The 21,273-nt window shown below is 47.0% G+C and overlaps 4 protein-coding genes across 6 annotated transcripts; 1 reads left to right on the top strand and 3 right to left on the bottom strand.

Annotated features, from left to right (window-relative positions):
• Nucleotides 1–2,354: 2,354 nt before the first annotated feature.
• Nucleotides 2,355–3,129, bottom strand: LOC123150603 (thioredoxin-like protein Clot). The gene is made up of 2 exons (XM_044570442.1): nt 2,865–3,129; nt 2,355–2,768 (listed from the first exon to the last, which is right to left on the bottom strand). Exons 1-2 carry the CDS (start codon nt 3,007–3,009, stop codon nt 2,521–2,523), a joined length of 393 nt encoding a protein of 130 aa, XP_044426377.1. The 5' UTR covers nt 3,010–3,129; the 3' UTR covers nt 2,355–2,520.
• Nucleotides 3,130–3,342: 213 nt separating this feature from the next.
• Nucleotides 3,343–6,533, top strand: LOC123150601 (CDK5RAP3-like protein). The gene is made up of 9 exons (XM_044570438.1): nt 3,343–3,655; nt 3,847–3,941; nt 4,029–4,123; nt 4,218–4,353; nt 4,466–4,615; nt 4,709–5,224; nt 5,491–5,699; nt 5,913–6,045; nt 6,305–6,533. Exons 1-9 carry the CDS (start codon nt 3,460–3,462, stop codon nt 6,443–6,445), a joined length of 1,671 nt encoding a protein of 556 aa, XP_044426373.1. The 5' UTR covers nt 3,343–3,459; the 3' UTR covers nt 6,446–6,533.
• A 394-nt stretch (nt 6,534–6,927) lies between these two features.
• LOC123150602 (beta-glucosidase 24) lies at nt 6,928–12,098 on the bottom strand. Of its 3 annotated transcripts, none has more exons than XM_044570440.1 (13): nt 11,876–12,098; nt 11,713–11,782; nt 10,117–10,175; nt 9,946–10,021; nt 9,534–9,611; nt 9,383–9,470; nt 8,986–9,241; nt 8,472–8,587; nt 8,139–8,356; nt 8,033–8,064; nt 7,726–7,828; nt 7,547–7,655; nt 6,928–7,367 (listed from the first exon to the last, which is right to left on the bottom strand). In XM_044570440.1, exons 1-13 carry the CDS (start codon nt 12,008–12,010, stop codon nt 7,334–7,336), a joined length of 1,374 nt encoding a protein of 457 aa, XP_044426375.1. In that variant the 5' UTR covers nt 12,011–12,098; the 3' UTR covers nt 6,928–7,333. The 3 variants fall into 3 exon arrangements, with proteins under 3 accessions (XP_044426375.1, XP_044426374.1, XP_044426376.1); XM_044570439.1 differs by having other exon boundaries at nt 6,928–7,345; XM_044570441.1 differs by lacking the exons at nt 9,946–10,021; nt 10,117–10,175 and having other exon boundaries at nt 6,928–7,345.
• A 5,362-nt stretch (nt 12,099–17,460) lies between these two features.
• On the bottom strand, nt 17,461–18,928 carry LOC123152363 (uncharacterized). The gene is made up of 2 exons (XM_044571933.1): nt 18,538–18,928; nt 17,461–18,251 (listed from the first exon to the last, which is right to left on the bottom strand). The coding sequence occupies exon 2, from the start codon at nt 18,097–18,099 to the stop codon at nt 17,680–17,682; it is 420 nt and encodes a 139-aa protein (XP_044427868.1). The 5' UTR covers nt 18,100–18,251; nt 18,538–18,928; the 3' UTR covers nt 17,461–17,679.
• Nucleotides 18,929–21,273: the final 2,345 nt, after the last annotated feature.

Genomic DNA, 21,273 nt, shown 5'->3' with positions numbered 1-21,273 from the left:
CAATTAGACTGCATTGCCGTGACAACTGAGCATATATGTGTATAACTAGTCCTGCCAACTAAATATCAATGTGTGTGCAATGAGACTACATTGACGTGTCAATTGAGCATATATGTGTGCAACTAGTGTTCTGCCAACTAAACATCAACATATGTGCAACTAGACTATATTACAAGCCAACTGAGCATATGTGTGTGCAACTAGTCTTCCTGCCAACTAAAAATCAATGTGTGTGCAACTAGATTATATTACAAGCCAACTGAACATGTGTGTGTGCAACTAGTCTTCCCGCCAACTAAATATCAATGTGTGTGCAACTAGACTAGTCTTCCTGTCACCTAAACATCAACGTGTGTGCAACTAGACAATATTAAAAGCCAACTGAGCATATGTGTGTGCAACTAGTCTTCCTGTCAACTAAACATTAATGTGTGTGCAACTAGATTATATTACAAGCGAACTGAGCATATGTGTATGCAACTAGTCTTCCTGTCAACTAAATATCAATGTGTGTGCAACTAGACTAGTCTTCCTGCCAACTAAACATCAATGTGTGTGCAACTAGACTATATTACAAGCCAACTAAGCATATATGTGTGTAATTAGTCTTCCTGCCAACTAAATATCAATGTGTGTACAACTAAACTATATTACAAGCCAACTAAATATCAATGCATGTGTGGGCGATACTTGCACAATCGAATCATAGCCCCGACCAACTATTTGGCAGTCGATATGCAACTCCGAAAGTATAGTTGTGCAACTCTTTCATGGTCAGACGGTTGGGCATGCGGCTTCACATTCCAACAAACTCTCTCCAGTGAAAAAGCATTCTAACTCTCTCCCCCGCCGACGGCCACCCCTCCGCGCCCCGGCGCCGGCCACCCCGACCTCGCCGTCCACCGCATGGAGTCCACCCCCCAGCCACCGGCGGCCGCAACCGCGTGCGACGCTGGCTCGACGACAGCCCGTCCTCCGCGGACTCTTCCTGCCGGCCCTCCCAGCCCAGCTCCTACCGCCACGCGCTGTGTGCGGCGACCACCTCGTGTCCTCTGAGGCCGGTTCCCCGCTCCCCGCCCCGCTGGCTTCCGTCCCTCGCGCCGCCCCAAGATCCGAGATCCATCGCGTGTGCGGCGCCCTGGACGCGCGCGACGCCCTCCCGGAGCCGTGGGTGCAGGTCCGCGGCGCCAAGCGGCCTTGCAGCCCCTGTCTCCGGTGTCCTCCGGCCGGGTCTTCGCGCCGCCTCCCCAGGCTCCCGGGTGCGACAGTATTTCAGTGTGCAGCAATAGTTGATCGAGCTTACAATGTCGCTCGTCTAGCTATACTTGAATAAGCAATGCAAATGCGAGACATCATCTAACCATCCTTGTATTGTCGTGTTGTGCAACTTTTTAATAATCGTATCCAACTACGAACTACTATGTGTGCAACTACAAGTACTGTGGATGCCAACTATGCTGACAAAAATGTGCAACTACCATAATCATGCATGAGCTATTATGTCGACAAGAGTGCGCAACTCCTTCACCATCTCTCGTTACAGCAGGTCAGGAGCAGAAGATATTCTAATCGGTAATCATGAGGGTTGAGACTTGAGAGCAAAGTTTATGTTCATCCAAAGAATTCATGCACGCAACACCGTACAGTAAAATCAATTCCAAAATGCACGAACTGGGGTTGCAAGACTTGTTCCTCATTGGGCTGATCACCGTCAGGCGCTATTGTCATCTAGTCTAGAGCCAAGAGCCCAGGACCCAGTAGGGTGTCGAGGAGGAGGCCCTCATCGAATCCCCAAGGAATGAATGCAGGATGTTCAGGAAGGGCTGGAGCTGCCGTCGCACCGTCACTTCTGGACTTGTGGCCAGTGACAGATCGACGTATTCCGGGAAAACCTCATATGGCGCCCCGACGGCTTGCCGAAAACCTGACGGCCAAGGCTAGTGTGCTGAAAAGGTAAATAACGCGGGGGTACTGACGAGGAGAAGACGGCGGCGCCGCTGCTCAGGTTCTCAGCCGGCCTGCTTGCATGGATCCTAGGTGAGTTGCCAGACGGGAGATCAACAGGATACGGCGGCACGGAGGCGGGGCGGGCTGCATCGGCCGGTGCGTGGTGTGGCGGCGGCGGCTGACGCGAGGGGATGGAAACAGAAGACGCTGGAGGATAGCGACAGTTCTGCGTGCTCTTTTGTCTTCTAGCGTGAGCGCCCGCGCAGACGCTTCGAATCGAACGGCTCGTGTTCGGCCGCTCCAGAACGACAAATAGTGCGCGTGCACTTTCTAGCTTTTAGGAAACATGAAAGCAGGAATAACATTCACCAACGTTGATTATCACCAACTAGGTATGGCAGTAGACATTGAGTTCAAGTGTTCCCCTGTTTTATTTGGTTCATGGCTCAAGCTGACTGGTTAGAAGAACAGCACGACTTCAGATAGCTAACATCTGCCGCCAAAGCAAAAGCATTCTATTGGCACTTGGATTAAGCAGACGATACTGGCGGTCAGCACATAATAATTCACCACTCAATTGAGCAGGGCATCGATCTTGTCCCCGACGTTGGCCTCGTCGTCCTCGAGGCGGCCGGCGGCGGCGCCCTTGTCCCACCGCAGCACCGTCGGCACGCCCTTGAGCGCGAACCGCGGGTCCACCCTCCACGGGTGGGCCGGGTCCCTCCACGTGGGCTTGTCGCCGACGAACGCGCGCAGGAGCACCACGTCCTTGCCCAGCGACTCCAGCTTCTCGTAGATCACCGGCTCCGCCACGTTGCAATCTGCACGCACGCACGCCGCCCAAATCCGCTTTGGATCAGCCAGCAGGGGTTGGGTTTCATAATTTGATACTTAAGGAAAAGTAGCAGATGGGTTACCGGGGCACCAGGTGAGGGAGGAGGAGGGCTCGCGGTCGGCGAGGAAGAGCAGCAGCTTCAGCTTGCCGCCGTCGTCGCCGGCGAAGAGCCTCTCGAAGTGGCCGTCGAAGTCGGCCACCGTCGCGTCGATCTTCTCCACCGTCATCTCGGCAGCGGCAGGCGAGAGGGAAGATCGGAAGCTTGGAGGGGAAGATGGGGATTGCTGGGGAGTCCGAGGAAAGAAGACGGCCGACTCTTTATTATCCGTGCTCTACGGGATGGCGTGCCCTGAATATTTATTTCTTCGGATTCTCCTTTGTCTCTGTCTCACTGACGGGGGGACCCACCCCTGCCCCGCGTGCCGTCTACGCGAACCGGAATCCTGTCCTCCGGCCGGCCCAGCAGCAGCCCATCAGAATAAGCAGAAGAGACCCAAGACCACTAATCTGGCCCACTAGCTTCCCGTAAACCAAAATCTGCAAGGCTGCAAACCAGACTCGCCCCACTAAAAAAAAATCAGACTCGCAGTCCATACTTTCTTCCCCATCTTCCCGAAAAGCTCCGGCCGGCGTCCCGCCCCCTCCCCCGCCGTCGATCCGCCGACCCGGTGCCCGCCATGCGCGACCCGGCGGAGATCCGCAGCCTCCCCATCGACATCGCCTTCGCCCGCCTGCAGGAGTGGCTGGTCGACCGCAAGCGGGTGCCGCAGGACTGGCGGAAGCGCCTCGCCGCCATCCGCGCCCGCCTCGCCGCCGCCTTCTCCTCCCTCCCGCGGGACATCCACCCCTACCTCCAAACCCTCGAGCTCGAAGGTAACTCCTCCCTCTCAGGCTTAGCTCTCGGTTCGGTTGCGCAGCGTCTGTGTAAGTTTGGCGAAATCCCCACGGCAAAACCCTCGTCCACTTGCTTCTACAACAATCCTCCTTAGTCCCGCAGTCTGCTGGTAATAATTATGTGAGCGTGGAATCTAATTCTGTACCTGTGTTCTCCTTTCGTTCCGTAGAAATTGGGTACCTTGAAGCGAAGAAGATATACAGCATACTCCTGGAATCCAACACCGATAGCAGGAACATTTTTGGCCGCCTGACAGGCTCCGCGGTACGATTTACTAGTTTTTGTTGTTTAGATAAATGTATCTGCGAGTGCGGGGACTCACATATGTTTTGATGCAAATGTGATGTTTAGGGCGAATGGGAGTCGATCGTTAAAGCTTATGAGAAGGACCATGTTTTTCTTGGAGAGGCAGCTCAGATCATGGTCCAGAATGTGAACTATGACATGTACTAAGCCTTTCCTTGGTCTCTCGTTTTTATTCTTCTGCTTAACCTAGCATCTTCATATTCAATTTCAAATCCATTCTTTGGCTACCTCAAGACCATATCAGAGGAAACAGATGCAGAAGACTCAGCAGCAGCTAGCAGAACTGGACCGCAGGGAGGCTGACATTAAGCGACTTGCTGCCCTTTCAGCAACTAGGTATGCGGAAGCTTGCCAGGAGCTTGGTCTGCAGGTTAGCTTCTCTATCTGAGAGAAACTCTTTTGGCCTTTTGGGTTTATGGGTGTTGGTATTGTTGCTTACTGTGTTGTATTCATGTGCTGCTTGCTTTGACTTTTATGTGTAGGGGATAGATGTGCGGCAAGAACTGATAGAATCTGCAAAAACACTTCCATCAACATTTAGCAAAATCTTGGAAGTCCTGAACAGTGATACTGTCTCACAGGCCATGGACTACTATACAACTTTTGTTAGGGACTGCCATACTGAGGATAAGGTATAGCCAGTATTACGAGGAACATAACAAATATTGGTTCTGGAAATTGCTATACAACTCCTGTGAATTTTAACCCTGTGTTTATTGATTTAGGAGAACTACAAGTCTGTGGTACACAATCTGAAACAGTTGCAAGCTAATCCTCCTTCCCTGCATGTCTCAGTATGTAAAGAGGTGCAGAATTCACTTGGAACAGCAATGGACGGAGGAGAACCCATCGACTCTAATGTTCCTGCAGATGATATTGATTGGGACATTTCAGTGGATAATAATGGTATTGACTGGGACATTGGTGCGGTGGAACAACCTGTGGAAGAATCTGGCAATGGTTTTGGGTCTTATGAAATTATTGATGCCAATATAGAGTTGGCAGGCTCTGAAATTTACGGTGTTGGTGCTTCAGCCTATCCATCTGCAGACAAAGAAGGCCTTACGTGCGATACATCCGAGAATCAGATTTGCTGGGACATCTCAACTGATAATCCTGAAGAAAGTGCTATTGTCGAGAATGCCCCAACTGAATCAGGGCAATATGAATGTTTAACTGAGGAAAGAAGTCAGTTGCTGGAGAAGGAGTACAGAAATAATATCCTGGATGATTTACTTGAGGTATTTGACATTTTTAATGCCCCCTTCTAGACAAGTGTAAATGCTTTAGATGCATGTCATATAATTACAACAATTATCCATTCTAAGGTCTTATGTTTTGTATATCAAAGGTCTCTCTTTAAGTAATCACGATGATAGTATTGTTATTGCACTTGTACAAGGCTGCTTTGCCAACCTGTCCCTTTTTAGTAATAAGCAAAATAACCAATATTGTAGCTTCTTTTTTTAGTCCGAGGTTAGCTCATGATTTCTGACACTTGAAACAGGTAAAATCATTTTTGATCCTGCGCTCAGCGGAGATGAGAAATGCTGATACATCATCTCTACAGCATCAGGTGCAAGCAGTCTCACCTTTCGTTCTCCAACAGTATACTCCTGAACGTTTGGAGAATATGCTTGTGGAAGTTTCCTCAGCAATCTCTCTGCTCACCAACCAGAAAACTCTTGACCTTATAATGATCCTCAACTCTAAAAGGTAAGAAGGTTTACCTTGAAAGTTTACACTCTTGCTTATCCTATATACCTAAACAAATGATACTGACTTGTGTCTTCCATTGTTGCTACAGTAGTGCACTTATTATTCCTCGTAGCGTTGTCTCGAAGGCTCAAATTAACACAGTTGTCCCTAACAAATACATATTCCTTCTAACATTTCCTTTACTGACATTGCTTCCTTTGCTGTTCCAAGGTTTTTGGACAGATTAGTGTCAACCTTAGAGGAAAAGAAACATCATGAGGTGAAACTGCGAGAAGGCTTAGGTGATTTATCAGTTAAGCGTATGGAGCTGCAAAATGCACTATCATCATCCTGGCCGAAGCAAGTATGTGATATTTTTTTTTCTATCATAGCGTTTGATTACATGTATATTATTGTTCTCAGTGGTCCGCACTTACGTCACTTACCCTAAAAGCTCTCCATCCAAAGTGGTCTTGTGAACAACTGCATTCTTACTTCTAATTTAAATTTGCTGAAGGACTAGTTTTTGGTCCATCGTGGGCTAATAAATCCAAACACTATTACTTTCCTTGTGCTTTCTGTACTCAACCTGTATGTTAACAATTTTACTTTTCTAATGTTAGGAGGCAGCAATTACAAAAACAAGGGAACTAAAGAAGCTCTCTGAGGCAACGCTTTCATCTATGTTTGATAGCAGACCAGTGCATATAATTGGAGAGATTAATAATTTACCGAGTTCAAGTGTTAGTCAGTTAGCTGGGTGATTTGACTGATTGTACCTTCGTCCCTGAACCAAAATAAATGATATGTAAAGCAGGTTGAATATCTTATGTTATCTACTTTTGCAACGTATAGTCCTTGTTCTTGCGATGATTTTTCTGCCATAAATCTTCTTAAACTATGTATGGCTTTAATTGCATTTTGAATATCGGACTCAGCCTTATGAATATGCTCTGCAGTCTACATAATAGGGCACTAGAAACGCAACATGAGTGCAGTATAGAATGCAGTTAAGTTGGCCTGTGAATAATGTCACGTGGTTTCAAAAAGTTCAATTTTATCAATCATTTCAATGAAGTTCCTGAAAAATGCTAAATGGTATTTGATCACTCACCCAACATAAGTATTTATATGACCTAAGTAGCAAATGATAAGGCCTGATGTCAGTGCTAAATTATTGCTATGCTGTGATTTACTGGAAGCAACTGGAACATCTATTGCTTGTTTAGTGCTTACAAATGCCATGTGTTCATCCCAATACGTTTTTAAATTGGTTTGCGATCAAGGGGGACTACATCTGTTATCCCTTACTTAATGTTATTACATTGGAAACAGTAGCATGTTCCGGAAATTAAAATGAAGTTACCCATACCATATTAGGTACAAGTGAGCTACTCAGAGTATTATACTGATGAATGCTAGCTATCACAATAGGATTTATCCATTATGCTGACACTGTACTACATAAAAGAGTTAGGCTTATACAATACAATTTTTAGTGATGAAGAAACTTCTGAAACCATTGGCTTGATCGCTTTGGATATCGTTTCAGACCATCCTTGTAGTTGATGTAGTTAAGACCAAACCGAACACTATAACCATCCACCCACTCGAAGTTGTCAAATAGTGACCATGCAAAGTATCCTCGTACGTCAACTCCTTGCCTGACAACATGTCATGCAGATACTTCATTGTTTTGGCATAAATCGAGTTTAAGCATTGTGATATTACTCCCTCCGCCCATAATATATGAGTGTTTTTGACACTACACTAGTGTAAAAAACGCAACGCTCTTATATTATGGGACGGAGGGAGTAGTTATTAACGAATCTAATTATCTACATGTAGTCAATCTTCAAACTTACTTTAGGGCTCTTTGAACATAGAATATGTGTTGCTGGTAGAATTCTATTCTGGTATTGTCAATTAACGCTTCTTGAAGAGGTAAATTTTCATTGTTAATTTCATCAACACCTGCAATATGAGTGTTTCTTCAAGTAAGCAGTGGAGCAAATTGACATTGTTTGCAGTTATGCTTTTCTACCATTTTCTGTGATGTATATAGTAGGGTTGTTATATGTCTTCTTGGTATATAGCAGTAGTTCTTCTATTCCTCTTGGATAGATATAGAGCCAAGAAGAGCCAGCCTGGAGACAAATATATTTCCGTTAAATAGTACTCCCTCCATTCCGAATTACTTGTCGCAGATATGGATGTATCTAGATGTATTTTAGTTCTAGATACATCTATTTCTGCGACGAGTAATTTGGAACGGAGGGAGTATAAAACTAGACCTGGTTACAAATGTCCAACATGAATAAAGATGATATATGTCTGTGAGCAAGTCATACCTTTGGGCCAATATACGTTCCATTTCTTTCCACTGTTGCATGCGGAGAAACTATTAGCTCACCTGATCTATTCGAAAGCAGAATAAAGATCAGATAGCTTACATACCTCTTTGATCAGTTTGTGAATCAGTACTGTAGCTTTCTTTACTATTGCTATTGTGTTTAGTATTCTTTGCATATCTTGCTGAATAATAATTAAGGCCAATGAAATCAAATGATCCTTTTACAGCCCTTGCCTGCTCTTTTGTGAATTTTGGTAGTCTGTTACCAACCAGTGTTTTCATGCTGAGTGGATAATGTCCCTTGGTTAAGGGATCCATGAACCTGTTCAATTTATGAATGAGTTATGTGAATAAAAAAGTTACAATAATTTGCCAATTGCAGTGGCTTGAAACTTCATGGATAAACCTGAAGCACACGTTGGATTTACTGAACTCACCATCCATACATGAAGTCCAATGCACGTTTGGAAGCATCCTTGTCTTCTTTGGAATTTGTGTAGGGAATTATCCAATTACTAACTATTGTAATGCTGATCTTCCCTTTTTGCTCTATCTGTGTGATTAATGACTAATTGATATATCACTGTAAAATAACAAGCTGGCAAAAGGTATGGATGTTTGTTAATAAAACTATTTAGACTTTCCTTGTTCCTGTTAGGAGATACCATTGTATTTTGTATGGTCGATATTTAACTAGAAGATCTGTGGCAACTGACAGTTTTGTATACATCGAAAGCTGCCAATCCTTACTTCTGAGAGTAGATTGTGTAGGGAATGTTTCTGGTGTATTGGTTCTACTGCGAGGAACCTCATATGGCCATAAGTTAGAAGATTTATGCTAATACTGTATGTACTGTTCACATGCTAGAATGTGTTTTAATCTATTTGCCATAGTTCTTCACCTGTATTTTGTTACTGAAAATAACCACAGTGAAGAAATCCAAGTCGTACCTGGTATTTGTCTCTGTACACTTGAACTGCTGCTGCATGAGCCAGAAGTTGATTATGAGCTACTATATAAGGTTCCCTTCCCGAGTCTCCCATGCTACAACCTGGCTTTGCCGAAGACGAGCATCTACCAGGTGCGTATGTACCACTAGAATAGCCACCAATACTGAAACTCCAAGGCTCGTTGAATGTTATCCAGTACTTCACCCTGTCACCAAACTCCCTGAAGCAGATGCTGGCATAGTCCTTGAAATCTTCCCTGATAATGTTGGCACAGCTTGAATAAGTTCAGTTTTCTTTTCTTTTTCTTAGAATATCATCTTGTTTCTTGTTGTTGATCAGAGTAATGAGTTTGGATCCATGAACAAATATTCATGAGTCGATAGGTCATTTTACTTACACAATAAGCTGGCTTAAGAAGCCACCATACTGCTGTTCTAATACTTCCGGGGAGTCCCAGTGAAAAAGGGTTACAAATGGTTCAATACCTGCATTGTTGGTTAAACATTATAGGATGCAAACACATAATAATACCAGAAACCAACTTTTACCTTCCGAAATGAGTTTATCGATGAGATTGTTGTAGTAATTGATTCCTTCCATGTTGACCCCTCCACTCAATTTCCCACCTGTACCCATGGTACCATTGCATGAGCTAGTTGATTGTGATCAATATCTATTTCTTGTTAATCTAGATTGATTCTCAGTTAGAAGTGTGTCAGGGTTTCGGTGCATATCAGTGGGAAAGGTTTGCAAGTTTTGGCTGTAGTAATGACTGGTTAGCTGGCTTTGTTCAAAACGTGTGGGATTAGTTGCGCACTTCACATCTGAAGTGTATTTAACTATAAGGTCATCAAGATTCTTTTACCATTAGCCGAGAATATAAGCCCTACATGTATAAGAAAACTGTAAAAGGCTATGAGAATACTTACTAGGCAGAATAAAGGTTATGAGAATACTTACTAGGCAGAATTCGTGACCAAGAAAGAGAAAATCTATAGGCATTAAAGCCCAAATCCTTCATGATGTTGACATCGTCCTACACAAACAAGGTGGATGACACCTGATAGTATTATGCATTGAGGTGGATATATATGAATGGTCACTAGTTAGTATAATCAGTATAAGCACTACCTTGTACCGGTGGTAGGAGTCTATTGCTACATCTCCATTGCTTCCATTTGCTATCTTTTCTGAATTTAGAAATTAGAGGAACTTTAATTACAAATCACCATAGCTAGTCTGAAACTCTGAACATGAATGACATTGAGATTACGGGAGCACTTCTTTCATGCATAGGTAAACCGTCTTGAGTTATGGAGCAGATGCTAAAGGTGAGACACTGGCCAGCATCAATGCTAAGGGATATGAGGATAGGCGCTAAGACCAAAATGCTTGCCGGCAGCGCTAAGCTTAGCATTCAGTACAAAGCTAAAAAGTTATTTAAATTAGTTCATGTATATCGTTTAGTGTAAATGATTTTTTGGGGTCCTTAACACCTACGGGTGGTGCTAGGAGATATGGCAAATGAAGCTTAAAGATGTAACCGTAGATAGAAAACTGATGTGTCTATCTTAGCGTCCAAAGTATGGCTGCTAAGGGTGCAGATGCTCTCCAAAGCCAAAAAAATAAAATCTTTTGTTTGTTGCTATTTTCACATGAGGTAACTGAAGTATAGCGTAAGAAGAGTGATTGTTTAAACTATTAGACGTTCAAATCATTTTTTCTCTTTGCGCTTGCTTTTGTCTTTTGGCTGTGCTTGTTGGTAGGTGTCGTATGAACATTCGTGCCCCTTTACAAGCTATGAGCCTATGACCTTTCTGAATAATGAATTACCTTTGTTTCCTCACAGATCAGTTGACCAGGTGGCCGAAGACCACTTTTAAGTCCTAATTAGATGTGCTTTTGTATGAAGAGTACTTTCAAATTCTATAAATCAGGCCCGCATGTTACATCAATGTTTTTCTTTATTTAAGGTTATTCACATGTTAATATGTTATGCTCAAGAAAACACTTAACTAGTACTCCCTTCGTTCCATAATAAGTGTTGTGGTTTTAGTTTTTTAGTGAACTAAAACCACGACACTTATTAGTGGTTTTAGTTTTTTAGTGAACTAAAACCATGACACTTATTATGGAACGGGCCTGCTAAAAAAGTGGCATTATACTATGCTAGTAGAGATCACTAGATTATATGTTCTTGTTCATTCGAAAATCATCATTTTTGCTCGCTTGTTTGGAAGCCGAGTGGCAAGTACTCTTTTTGTGTGGGAAATTTCAAGTGATTAACCTCTCAATTTTATGCTGAGTTACTGTTCAGCTGTTCATAGTTAGTTGTCTTAGGACCGGGGCGAAGGGAGTAGAAGCTCTTCATTTTGTGTGCTAGCCCTCCTGGGAAGGAGGCTACGTCCAGAAGGCAAGCTGTGACGTTTACTTTTGTGAGTTACCAGGCATCTCATGCCATGTACCCCGGTAACTTGGTAAGTACTCCCTTCGTCCCATAATGTAAGACGTTTTTCAACACTACACTAGTGTCAAAAAGCGTCTTACATTATGAGACGGAGGGAGTAGTTGCGACGATATGGAAAATAATAGAATAGGAATGCATTAGCTTGTTTATGACAAATTAAGGACAGGTTAAAAAAACAAAGACGAAACGCTGTGTGTGCGATCTCTCTCTTTTTTTTGGAATGGAGGCAAAAGATCTCGTGCATGAGCAGAAACAAGGACCTGGGTGATTGTGAGTGAAGGCGTCCCAGATGCTGGGTCCTCTGCCGCCTTCCCTCGCAGCACCTTCATACTGCATCAGCATCACACAAGGCGCGTCAGAGCTTTAACTCCTTCGTTCCAGTAGCTTCTCTTCCAGCAATCTCCAGATTGTGCTAGAACTTACCTGGTAAGCCGAAGAGGCTGTGCCGAAGAGGAAGTCCTTGGGGAACTGACTCCTTGCGATCTTGCCTGGGTTCGCGTCGGCCTGTGCCGCCACCACCGTCGAGGAAAGCAAGAAGATCATGAGTAGAAGGAACATGGCTGTGTGTGCTCCTCTTGTTTCTTTCTCTCCGTGTGCTAATGTGCTCACCGGGGCTTGTTATATATAGTGTGTTTCTATTTCTGGAGATGGAGAGCAACTGGGTGGTGGAAGAAGCGGAAATCATTGTGCAGTGGCTGCTTTATGATCCGCGCCAGTGTTGCCACCGAGCCAACAGTCACCAGCGAAATCTTTGCCGCGTTGAATCGCCGGTCGAGCACATAACAATCCATGTGTTCTCTGGCCCTGTCTTTCCTCGATACGACCCCCCCCCCCCCCCTAGTGTTCGGTGGTTCAGGTACTATAACGTGTCACCTGATTGTCGTAAAGTTTATACTAGATTTTTCAGATTTTTTTTCTAATGATGCTGAAAAATACTCCCTCTTTATAGAAAAATACAAATATAAACGTCTTATATTTGTTTATTTATAGAAGGGGTATATTTTAAGTATGCCTTTTCCATAAAAGAAAGGTATGTTCTAAATAAAGGGTCCATGAGAGCTACTCCTTGTGTACTCAAATGTAAGCTGTTTTTTAAGACGTTAAGCCGCAAAAACGTACTACATTTGTTTACAGAGAGAGTAAGCCGTTTTTGAAGACGTTAAGCCGCAAAAACGTACTACATTTGTTTACAGGTAAAACACGTAAACGTTTAAGCCGAAGCTTGTTTTTCTTTTTCCGAAACAGGGTTCTTATGTGTCTTCTTATGTAGTATACTCCGTAAAGAAATGGTCTAAATGTTTTTATATTTCTTTACGGAAGGAGTATATACTCAAATAACTTCTTGCGCAAAGAACATTGTATAGGTTTGATTGAAAAATTAGTCTTGAGCATCGAAGGAACAAGAGAAAGGCATCACATTCCTGGTCCCATGCACGACCAGCCGTTCCCAGGCATAGGGGTCACCGGTCTAGGGGAGGCAGAAAGTGCCACCTTCCGATCCTAGCAGCAGCACCCAAGCACGACCTCCTCCCACAGATTAATAATCACGCATATCCAAATCTTAAACAGTGCCGGCACCCATGATCTAATAAATTGCTATTTTTTGCTCTAGAGTAGGGCACCGCCACCACGGTTTGCCGGAGCAGAGCAACGCACAAGTTTTTCTTTTTAGCAGAGCAGAGCAACGCCCAAGTGAGCTCATACATTCCATCCACGGAAATCACCTTTCGGAGCCCCCAAATTTCGACGGTCCGGACGAGCTCGAGGCCCATGGTACTTGCCAAATCAGGCCATGGATGGTGCGCTGCAATTTGGACTCGATGTGACAGGTTAAAGTTGAGCCCTCCATCCATCCACTCCTGCGGTTAGGCCAACTTCAGCGCACGACCCCAAACAGACGTTCGTTTGGTTTGGATTCTGTCCGTTTGGACGGGTAATGAGACCGTATCCGGGCCATTTCTAGGATGCGGTGGTCGTGTGGCCAAGACGCGGACTCATCCTTTGATCGCATCTTGTCTGCCTCTCTTTTCAAACTCAAATTTTGGAATAAACCACGCCCTAGTTCATGCCAGCGGCCCTAGTTCACGCTGGCAACACAACCGACTTCACGTCCTCGTCGGCAACAGAGCCATTCTACATATCAATAGTTTTGTCGCCGGCAACACAACCAATGGCCGACAATACATTCAGCCTCCAAAATGAATAGGTTTCTCGCCGGCACACAACCAGCGACTGCTACCCATGCCAGCCTCCAAAAAGAACGGCCACGGCCGAACAGACCACCTAGTTCAGGTCGTCGGCGTCGAACATCTCCTTCTGCCTGGCCTCAAACCAGCTCCTCGTCTTCTCGCTCATCTTGATCAAGTCCACGCTCATGATCGTTAGAGCCACCTCATTTGTTTTGGTTGCGGCATTGGTGGCCTCGATGTCGAGCTGCCTCTGCTTGGCCGTGACTTGGCGGCCTCGATGTCGAGCTGCCTTTGCCGGGATGCCTCCTCCATGTCAATCTTTCTCTTCTTGGCCGCCAAGCTTCTTCCTTTGAAGCTCTAGGTATTGATTCATTTGCTCGTTCTTGCTTTGTCGCTTTTTCTTGTCCCTCGCATCCTTTTGAGACATCATATGCCATGCAAAGTCTCATGAAAGCCACAGATGACGCATCACGTATGTCGTCAATCTTGGAGTTGGTCTTGCCCCTCGGCCTCTTTGACGCCTCACTATCTCCACCTCCGGCCAACGCGACCGTCTTTTTGCCTCTCTTCCTTTGAAGTTCACGGTATTGATCTTTGAACTTAGGGCAATTGTTGATGAGCGTCCAATAATACGTAAGAGTGAATGGCTTGTCATTGTGCCGGGCCTTGAATGCTTCCAAAGATTGAAATGCCTACACGATCAACAACAATTGAACATGCAAACATATAGAAGGCTGGAGTCTCATGGCCGTAGAAACGAAAGATAAGAGAGCATACCATGTCCCCAACGCCGAGACCACTCACGGGCTATGCTTCAACGCTCTCAAGTGCGGCATAATACTTGTTGCATTCTTGTTGGATGAACAACCACCTCTTTTGAATCTGAGGTGATGCCACGGTCGCTTGCAAATTGGTAGGGCGCAAACAACTTTCTTTCATGGAATGTTTTATGAACTCTTGTCCAAAAAACAAGTCCCTTTTGTTGCGCACCGGTCCTCAGATCTTTGCCAATCTCCATCCAACTTTGGCAAATCAACTTGTCCTCCTCATGTGAGTGTGATCCCGTACGAATGCTCTTCTTCCTCTTTTGTGCTTCCGCTCTTTGGGTGAGCTCGTCGATTAACAATGGCTCGCCCCCAATATCAATGCCTTCCTCTGCTTCATCATCATCACCTTCGCAATAGATGTCATCATCTTCATGCCACGAGTCACCATGATCGTAGTCAGCATGGTCGTGGGCCTCATTGTCTTCATCGGCAACGTACTGGCCGCCGCCATCTTGACTTTGGGTCTCGTAGGGATCATAGGCACCGCCATGCCCACCCTTGTAGATGACATTCTTCATGAATTGGTTGTAGAAGGGGTCATCGACTGTTGGCTTTGGCGTTGACATTTCGTCGAACAGGACGTGGTGCGTCGGCATGGTGCACTTAAACGGTGGCTGTGCTTGCTTTCTTTGCATCTCGACGGATGGCGGCTGCCGCTGCTGAACCCCGGCGTGACATTGAGGTCGATGACGGTCGACGGGCGCGGGGTGGACGGCGCGATCACGCTAATGTCCGGCAACCCCGAGAAACGGGTCTGTCCTTCGTGCCTTGGCGGAGAAAAACCGGGCGACAAAGGCGTGGTCCGCGACGTCGGCGAGGGGTAGTGCGGAGGCTAGCGACCGACGAGCCTGTACTCACCGGGCCGACGGCCGTTGCCGAGAAACCCGCCAGACGGCAAATCCCAAGCATGAGGAGGGCGTGCGCTTTGTTGACGATGCCCTCCTTCTCCTCGACGTCGGTCTTGCGTCGCACGGCCTCCAACGCATCGCGCTCAACGGCGAACTTGGCCGCGGCGTTCTGTTCCTCCTCTTGGCTGATTCCGCATCCAGCTTTGCGAGCTCGGTCGGCGTGAGTTCCGACCATAGCTTCTTCTTGGCCGCCTTCTTCATTTTCTTCACCTTTCCGGGCGGGTCGATGGCTTGGCCATCGGATTTCGGCGGGGCATCGGCCATGGACGGGGAGGGTGATGGGCGGGATGTGGGAGGGTTTGGGGGGAAATGGGGCGAAATGGGACGACGGGATGGTGCTTTGTGCCACCGACGGGCGGGCCAGGGAAGGACAAGCCCGCGCGTCCCGCCTGTCCACGTGCTGCCTGTTTCACCTTAAAAGTGGCCTAAATTTGGACCGAGGATGGGTCGAAAGCGGACAAAAAATGAACAAAAACCCGTTTGCGCCCGTGCGCTGGGCTGTCTGGTTTGTCTGTTTTGGCTTAAACGGGCGCATCCGGACAGGATGGGGTCGCGCGCTGAAGTTGGCCCTTAAACGCATTCATTCACGCAGAATCATGAAGGCCACGCCAGGCTCTGTGGAGAGGACATGATGGTGTCTGGATCGTTTTTTTGCTGGTTGCTGCGACTGTGTTGAGTTGATTCAGATGGGACACTAATGATGTTATCAATTGCTCAAGGAACAGTGATCAAATTGAATGGAACGTCACATTCTTCCCTTTTCTCTAACCAAAAGGTCTTAGATCTATGGATCAAACCAGCAGTGCACGCATCCTTAAATAAAAATAAATAAAGAAAATACATCAAGGTCTTTGGAGGGCTGATCGCCTACTTCGTTATATAAGAGCTGATGGCCGCCGCCTCTTCATCACCGGAGCGCAGTCCTGCTGGACTATCACCCTGGAGAACAAACTGTTGAGGTGGCGGATTACCGCCCCGGAGAACAAACCCTTGAAGCTGTCGCCGCCGGAAGATCACCGGATCCAAGATTCTAACATCCAAAAAAAAACTTACATGCCTCACGCCGGCATCAGAGGCTGCACCAACGCGACGAAGAGGGGCCATAGGACTAAATTGCCAATGAAAGCTGCCGCCAACACCACACTAACAAACTCTGCAAAGGCTAACCTCACCGGGTATAGAGGCTGACATGAATCTACACCAAACGAGCCATCAACAGCCATGTAGCTGACGAAGTTGAGATGAGGAGGCTCGAAAAAACTTTATTTGCCAGATCGACACTGCTGCCACCACCACCAACAACAAAAACATTGTGTAACCCTACTAAAAACCCTAAAGTGGGGGAAAAACTTGAGCTCTATCATGTAGATCGTGCTCTCCCCGCACTCCCACATCAAGAGAGCTGGTGCAGGAGGAGGCGGGGCGACGACCTGACGGCGTAGGAGGGTGTGGCGACATGGTGCACCAATTTTTTTATCCTCCCTACGGTTTGGAGAGGAGAGAGATGTCCCGAGTGTAGAATGTCACATTCTTCGACAAGGTCATCAGTGCTGAATCGATACTCCCTCCGTTCCATAAATTTTCTCGTTTTGAACTAAAACCGACAAAAAATATGCAATGGAGGGAGTATCTTGCAATGTCGCGCATCCAAGAGTATGTATCCCGAGCCGGCACAAGGCACAGTGGTTGTTGTACACAGAGATCATCTGAATCCAGTATGTCCGTATTTCACCAATGGGTAGAATGAACTTGGGTGATTTAATTTATCTTACATTCTTATCACACCACATGTAAATACTCACTCCATTCGGAAATAAGCGTAGTACTAAAATCACGCCACTTATTTCCAAATGGAAGTAATAGATAATATCTAAGCCAACAGTCTTGGTATCTTGGTTTAGTAGGAACCATGATTACTTGCCAATACCACCAAGGAGGATTAGCCGTGGTGAATTGGCAAACAAAAATGTGCACAAGACGGACCAAAGTTGCCAAGAGATGATGCTGATGTGATGAAACAGCACACCATATCAACTGATTTGATGTAGTAAAACAGTAGTAGCCTAGAGCAGCTAATTGTGAACTTCAAGCGCGCCACACTCCTCATCACCATAAGCAAAACTTCAATAGTTTGCAATGAGTATATGTTTACATCCACCCATGTAGCTAGAGCCATGTAAACATGAAGAAGATGAAGGTTGCTACTAAATTATAAAGTTGACAAAACTGAAGAGCAGCTGCATGCCTAACAGATATCCATCCAAGAGCGCGTGTTGCCGCTGCTCCATTAATTCCTCAGGCAGCTACAGGCCCGCCTCCGCGGCTCGCCGGGGCGTGCTCTTCCGGCGGCTCCCGTTCTGCCGGAAGCCGCTGGACCTGGTCGTCGTCGTCGACTCGTCGTTGCTGGACCGGGTGCTCGAGCTGTTCTCCTCCATGTCGAGGTTCGAGCTCTCCTCCTTGGGCGCCCTGTTCCTCTTGTTGCCATTGCCTTCAGGGTCGTCGTTCTCCTTGAGCTTTGCGTCGCCTCCTTCTGCATCGCCATGAACGCCCGCTGCCGAGTTCTTGGGTTCTGCTGGTATATCGACTTTGTCCGGGGCGCGCTGCTTTTGGGGCCTTCCTCTCCTCTTCCTGGCAGGCACGACCTCTTCGCCGCTGCTCATCTTGTCTTCATGGCTCCTGCCATTGGCGATGGGCTTCCTTCCCCTGCCTCTTCCCCTGCCCATTGATCCAATCCAGCAGTGCCTTTTCTATAGCTGTATTGGGAAATTACTTGGGAAAAAAAATCGAAGCTCAACTGCTTGATGCAGCTGCTTCTGCTCGTCTGGTAGCTTATTGGAAGCAAGATTTTTGACCGCTAAAACCTCGATCTAGAAATCTGCAAGAAAAAGGACCGATAACTTACAATTTAATCCGGGGTTGGATTTAACCAGTATATCATTTCCACCACAATAACAATAATAATAATCAGTATCTCAGTGGTTGAATGAGATCCGTAGGGATCAAGAAGTTGAAGCAACAAATATCTCCATCAAATCTCAGATTGAAACACATCCATAGATAGAAGTAGAACACGCGAAAGAAGGAAAACAGGGTAACCTAATCAGGAAAAAGGAAGCATCCAATACAACACATGAGGGACTAGGGAGGATGGTGAAGCTGACCTTGCATCAAAGAAGCATCTGGCTCAGGAAGCGTCTCTTGCACCGCATCCCATTTCTCCAGGCCCAGCAGAGGTGAAGAGCGCCGGATGGGAAAAGGCAAATGGATTGGCAGCGATCTCCGGATTCAGAGCAGAGGCCGGCGGATCAGGAGGCCGTATGGGAGTTTGGGGAAAGCTAGGAGATTCTTGAATGAGTAGGCCTGTAGGTGGTAGTGGTAGCAGCAGCAGCAGGCAGTGGTCTAGTGCTACCACTGGGCGCTCGGCTGCTCGAGCTCCTCCAGACAGCGGCTGTAGCCGCAGCAGGGACAGCGTACACACTGCGCGCACCACGCCAGGAGAGAGAGGGGGAAGATGGGGGAGGGGGGCTCGCTTGCTTTGCTGGGCCGCTTTCCCGTGGCTCGCTCGGCTCTCACTCGCTTTGTTTACGGTTTACCAACCGTTGAAAACGAGCTGCGGCTGCTCCGCCGTGGTGCAGTGCAGTGCAACTGGCCTGACAAAGCGCCAAATGTTTATTGGCGCGGGCTGCCGTAGCACGGCGCGGTTACCGCTGCGTGATGGCCGGGCTACTGTTCCATTGGTGTTTGGTGCGTATGTGCTCTCGAGGGATTCAAAAACGGTGGCGACGGACGGGAGGACGGACGGACAGGACAGGAGGGATCCCAAGACTGACAGCCGAGAAAACCAGGGGCTACGGCCAAGGCCAGTGTGGAGCTCTTCTCCTGTCCTCGCTCTGCCCCATAACGGATGTGTTGTTCATTTCTTTGCTGGATCTAGTTGATTTTTCTGCCAAACTATCAGAGCATCTACATCCAGATTTGGCACATCATTTACCGAGCACCCCTCAAATGTTACGTCGCACATTCATATATCATAAATTTCGATTCTCAAATCCATGCAATCCATGGACGTCGATCATACAATACAAACTGTTCGAATGTCCAAGTTCGAAACAAATCAAAGCAAATCATAGTTCAACAAACCGGACATAGCAAAATGAAATCAATGTCCGAGCGTGACGGGTGGCCTCGGATCACTGGCTGGGCGCGTGCTTCGAGTAGAATACGTTCTGGTCGTCCTGCTCCGCCTGCATCCGGGCCTCGTCGCCTCGTACTTTCTACGGTCGTTAATCTCCTTCTCCTTGTCCACAAGCCAGTTATTCGAATGCTCATCATAGAGGGTCTCGTCCGCCAACATGATCCTCGCATCTTCCACGTCCCCTACGAGTTGCAACCTCCTTCTGAAGCTCTATGTCGCCAAATGTCTTGGCCTTCTCGAGCTCCCATTTGATCGCCGTTTGTTGCTTCTCCAACTCGATCTTCTCCCTCTCAATTTCCAACTTCTTCTCCGCTTTCTTCCGGTCCCACTCCATCCTTTCCTTTTGCGCATCCAACATGAGCTTGTACCTCTCCTCCTTCTTACTCTCCCTCACCGGAAAAATGCCCGTCCATGTTGATGACATTTTGGTAGCCACGGGATCACGGACGTCATGTGCCTTCTCCCACTTGTTTCCCATGACTTGGCGGTTGTCCTTTGGCACGGTGGCTTTCCCATTCTCCATGACAACATCGCCCTCTTCATCGTCCAACCCAATTGATTGGTTGGAGCTTGAGACATCATTTATCTTCTTGCCGGACTTGAGGCCGGCCACAACTTGGTTCCACTTCGGCTTGCCATTTAATATGACCCAACAATGGCTAAAAGCAAATGGCTTCTTCTCCAACTCGTGATACATAGTGGCCGCCACCACCGTCTAGCAAACAACATATGTATGAGCATGAGAATGCAAACACAAGAAGCATATGCAATGGACGACAACATGAGGCAATCGAGCTTACGTGAGTTGTGACTCCCATCCTACTTTGAGAGTGTTTGGTTACTTGTGAGTAGTAGCTGACGTACTTATTCACTTCCCCTTGAATGATCGCCAACGATGTTGGAGAGATGCCACATTGCAAGTGGTCACGATAGGTGTTGGGTAGCGTAGCAATTTCAAAAAATTTCCTACGCACACACAAGATCATGGTGATGCATAGCAACGAGAGGGGAGAGTGTAGTCCACGTATCCTCATAGACCGAAAGCGGAAGCGTTAGCACAACGTGGTTGATGTAGTCGTACGTCTTCACGATCCGACCGATCCAAGTACCGAACGTACGACACCTCCGAGTTCAGCACACGTTCAGCTCGATGACGTCCCGCGAACTCCGATCCAGCAGAGCTTCACGGGAGAGTTCCGTCAGCACGACGGCGTGGTGACGGTGATGATGTTGCTACCGACGCAGGGCTTCGCCTAAGCATCGCTACGATATGACCGAGGTGGAATATTGTGGAGGGGGCACCGCACACGGCTAAGAGACGATCAACTTGTGTCTATGGGGTGCCCCCTGCCCTCGTATATAAAGGAGCAAGGGAGGGAGGCGGCCGGCCTAGGAGGAGGGCGCGCCAAGGGAGGAGTCCTACTTCCACCGGGAGTAGGACTCCTCCTTCCCTTGTTGGAGTAGGAGAGAAGGAAAGAGGGGGAGAGGAACAAGGAAAAGTGGGCTGCACCCCTTGTCCAATTCGGACCAGAGGGGGGGGGGGGGGGGCGCCTCCTTCCTTTGGGCCTCTCTCCTCTATTCCTGTATGGCCCAATAAGGCCCATATACTCCCCGGCGAATTCCCGTAACTCTCCGGTACTCCGAAAAATACCTGAATCATTCGGAACCTTTCCAATGTCCGAATATAGTCGTCCAATATATC

The sequence above is a fragment of the Triticum aestivum genome, chromosome 7A (genome assembly GCF_018294505.1).
Source record: "Triticum aestivum cultivar Chinese Spring chromosome 7A, IWGSC CS RefSeq v2.1, whole genome shotgun sequence".
Taxonomy (NCBI): Eukaryota; Viridiplantae; Streptophyta; class Magnoliopsida; order Poales; family Poaceae; genus Triticum; species Triticum aestivum.
This window is presented reverse-complemented; position numbering and strand designations above follow the sequence as displayed.

Coding starts and splice junctions, on each gene's coding strand:
- LOC123150603 (XM_044570442.1), bottom strand. CDS start 3,009: ATGACGGTGGAGAAGATCGACGCGACGGTGGCCGACTTCGACGGCCAC. Junction 2,769..2,864: donor CTCCCTCACCTGGTGCCCCG/GTAACCCATCTG, acceptor GCGTGCGTGCAG/ATTGCAACGTGGCGGAGCCG.
- LOC123150602 (XM_044570439.1), bottom strand. CDS start 12,010: ATGTTCCTTCTACTCATGATCTTCTTGCTTTCCTCGACGGTGGTGGCG. Junction 10,022..10,116: donor ACTCCTACCACCGGTACAAG/GTAGTGCTTATA, acceptor TTGTTTGTGTAG/GACGATGTCAACATCATGAA. Junction 8,588..8,985: donor TGTACAGAGACAAATACCAG/GTACGACTTGGA, acceptor TTAATCACACAG/ATAGAGCAAAAAGGGAAGAT.
- LOC123152363 (XM_044571933.1), bottom strand. CDS start 18,099: ATGGGCAGGGGAAGAGGCAGGGGAAGGAAGCCCATCGCCAATGGCAGG.
- LOC123150601 (XM_044570438.1), top strand. CDS start 3,460: ATGCGCGACCCGGCGGAGATCCGCAGCCTCCCCATCGACATCGCCTTC. Junction 3,656..3,846: donor CCAAACCCTCGAGCTCGAAG/GTAACTCCTCCC, acceptor TTCGTTCCGTAG/AAATTGGGTACCTTGAAGCG. Junction 3,942..4,028: donor GCCGCCTGACAGGCTCCGCG/GTACGATTTACT, acceptor TGTGATGTTTAG/GGCGAATGGGAGTCGATCGT.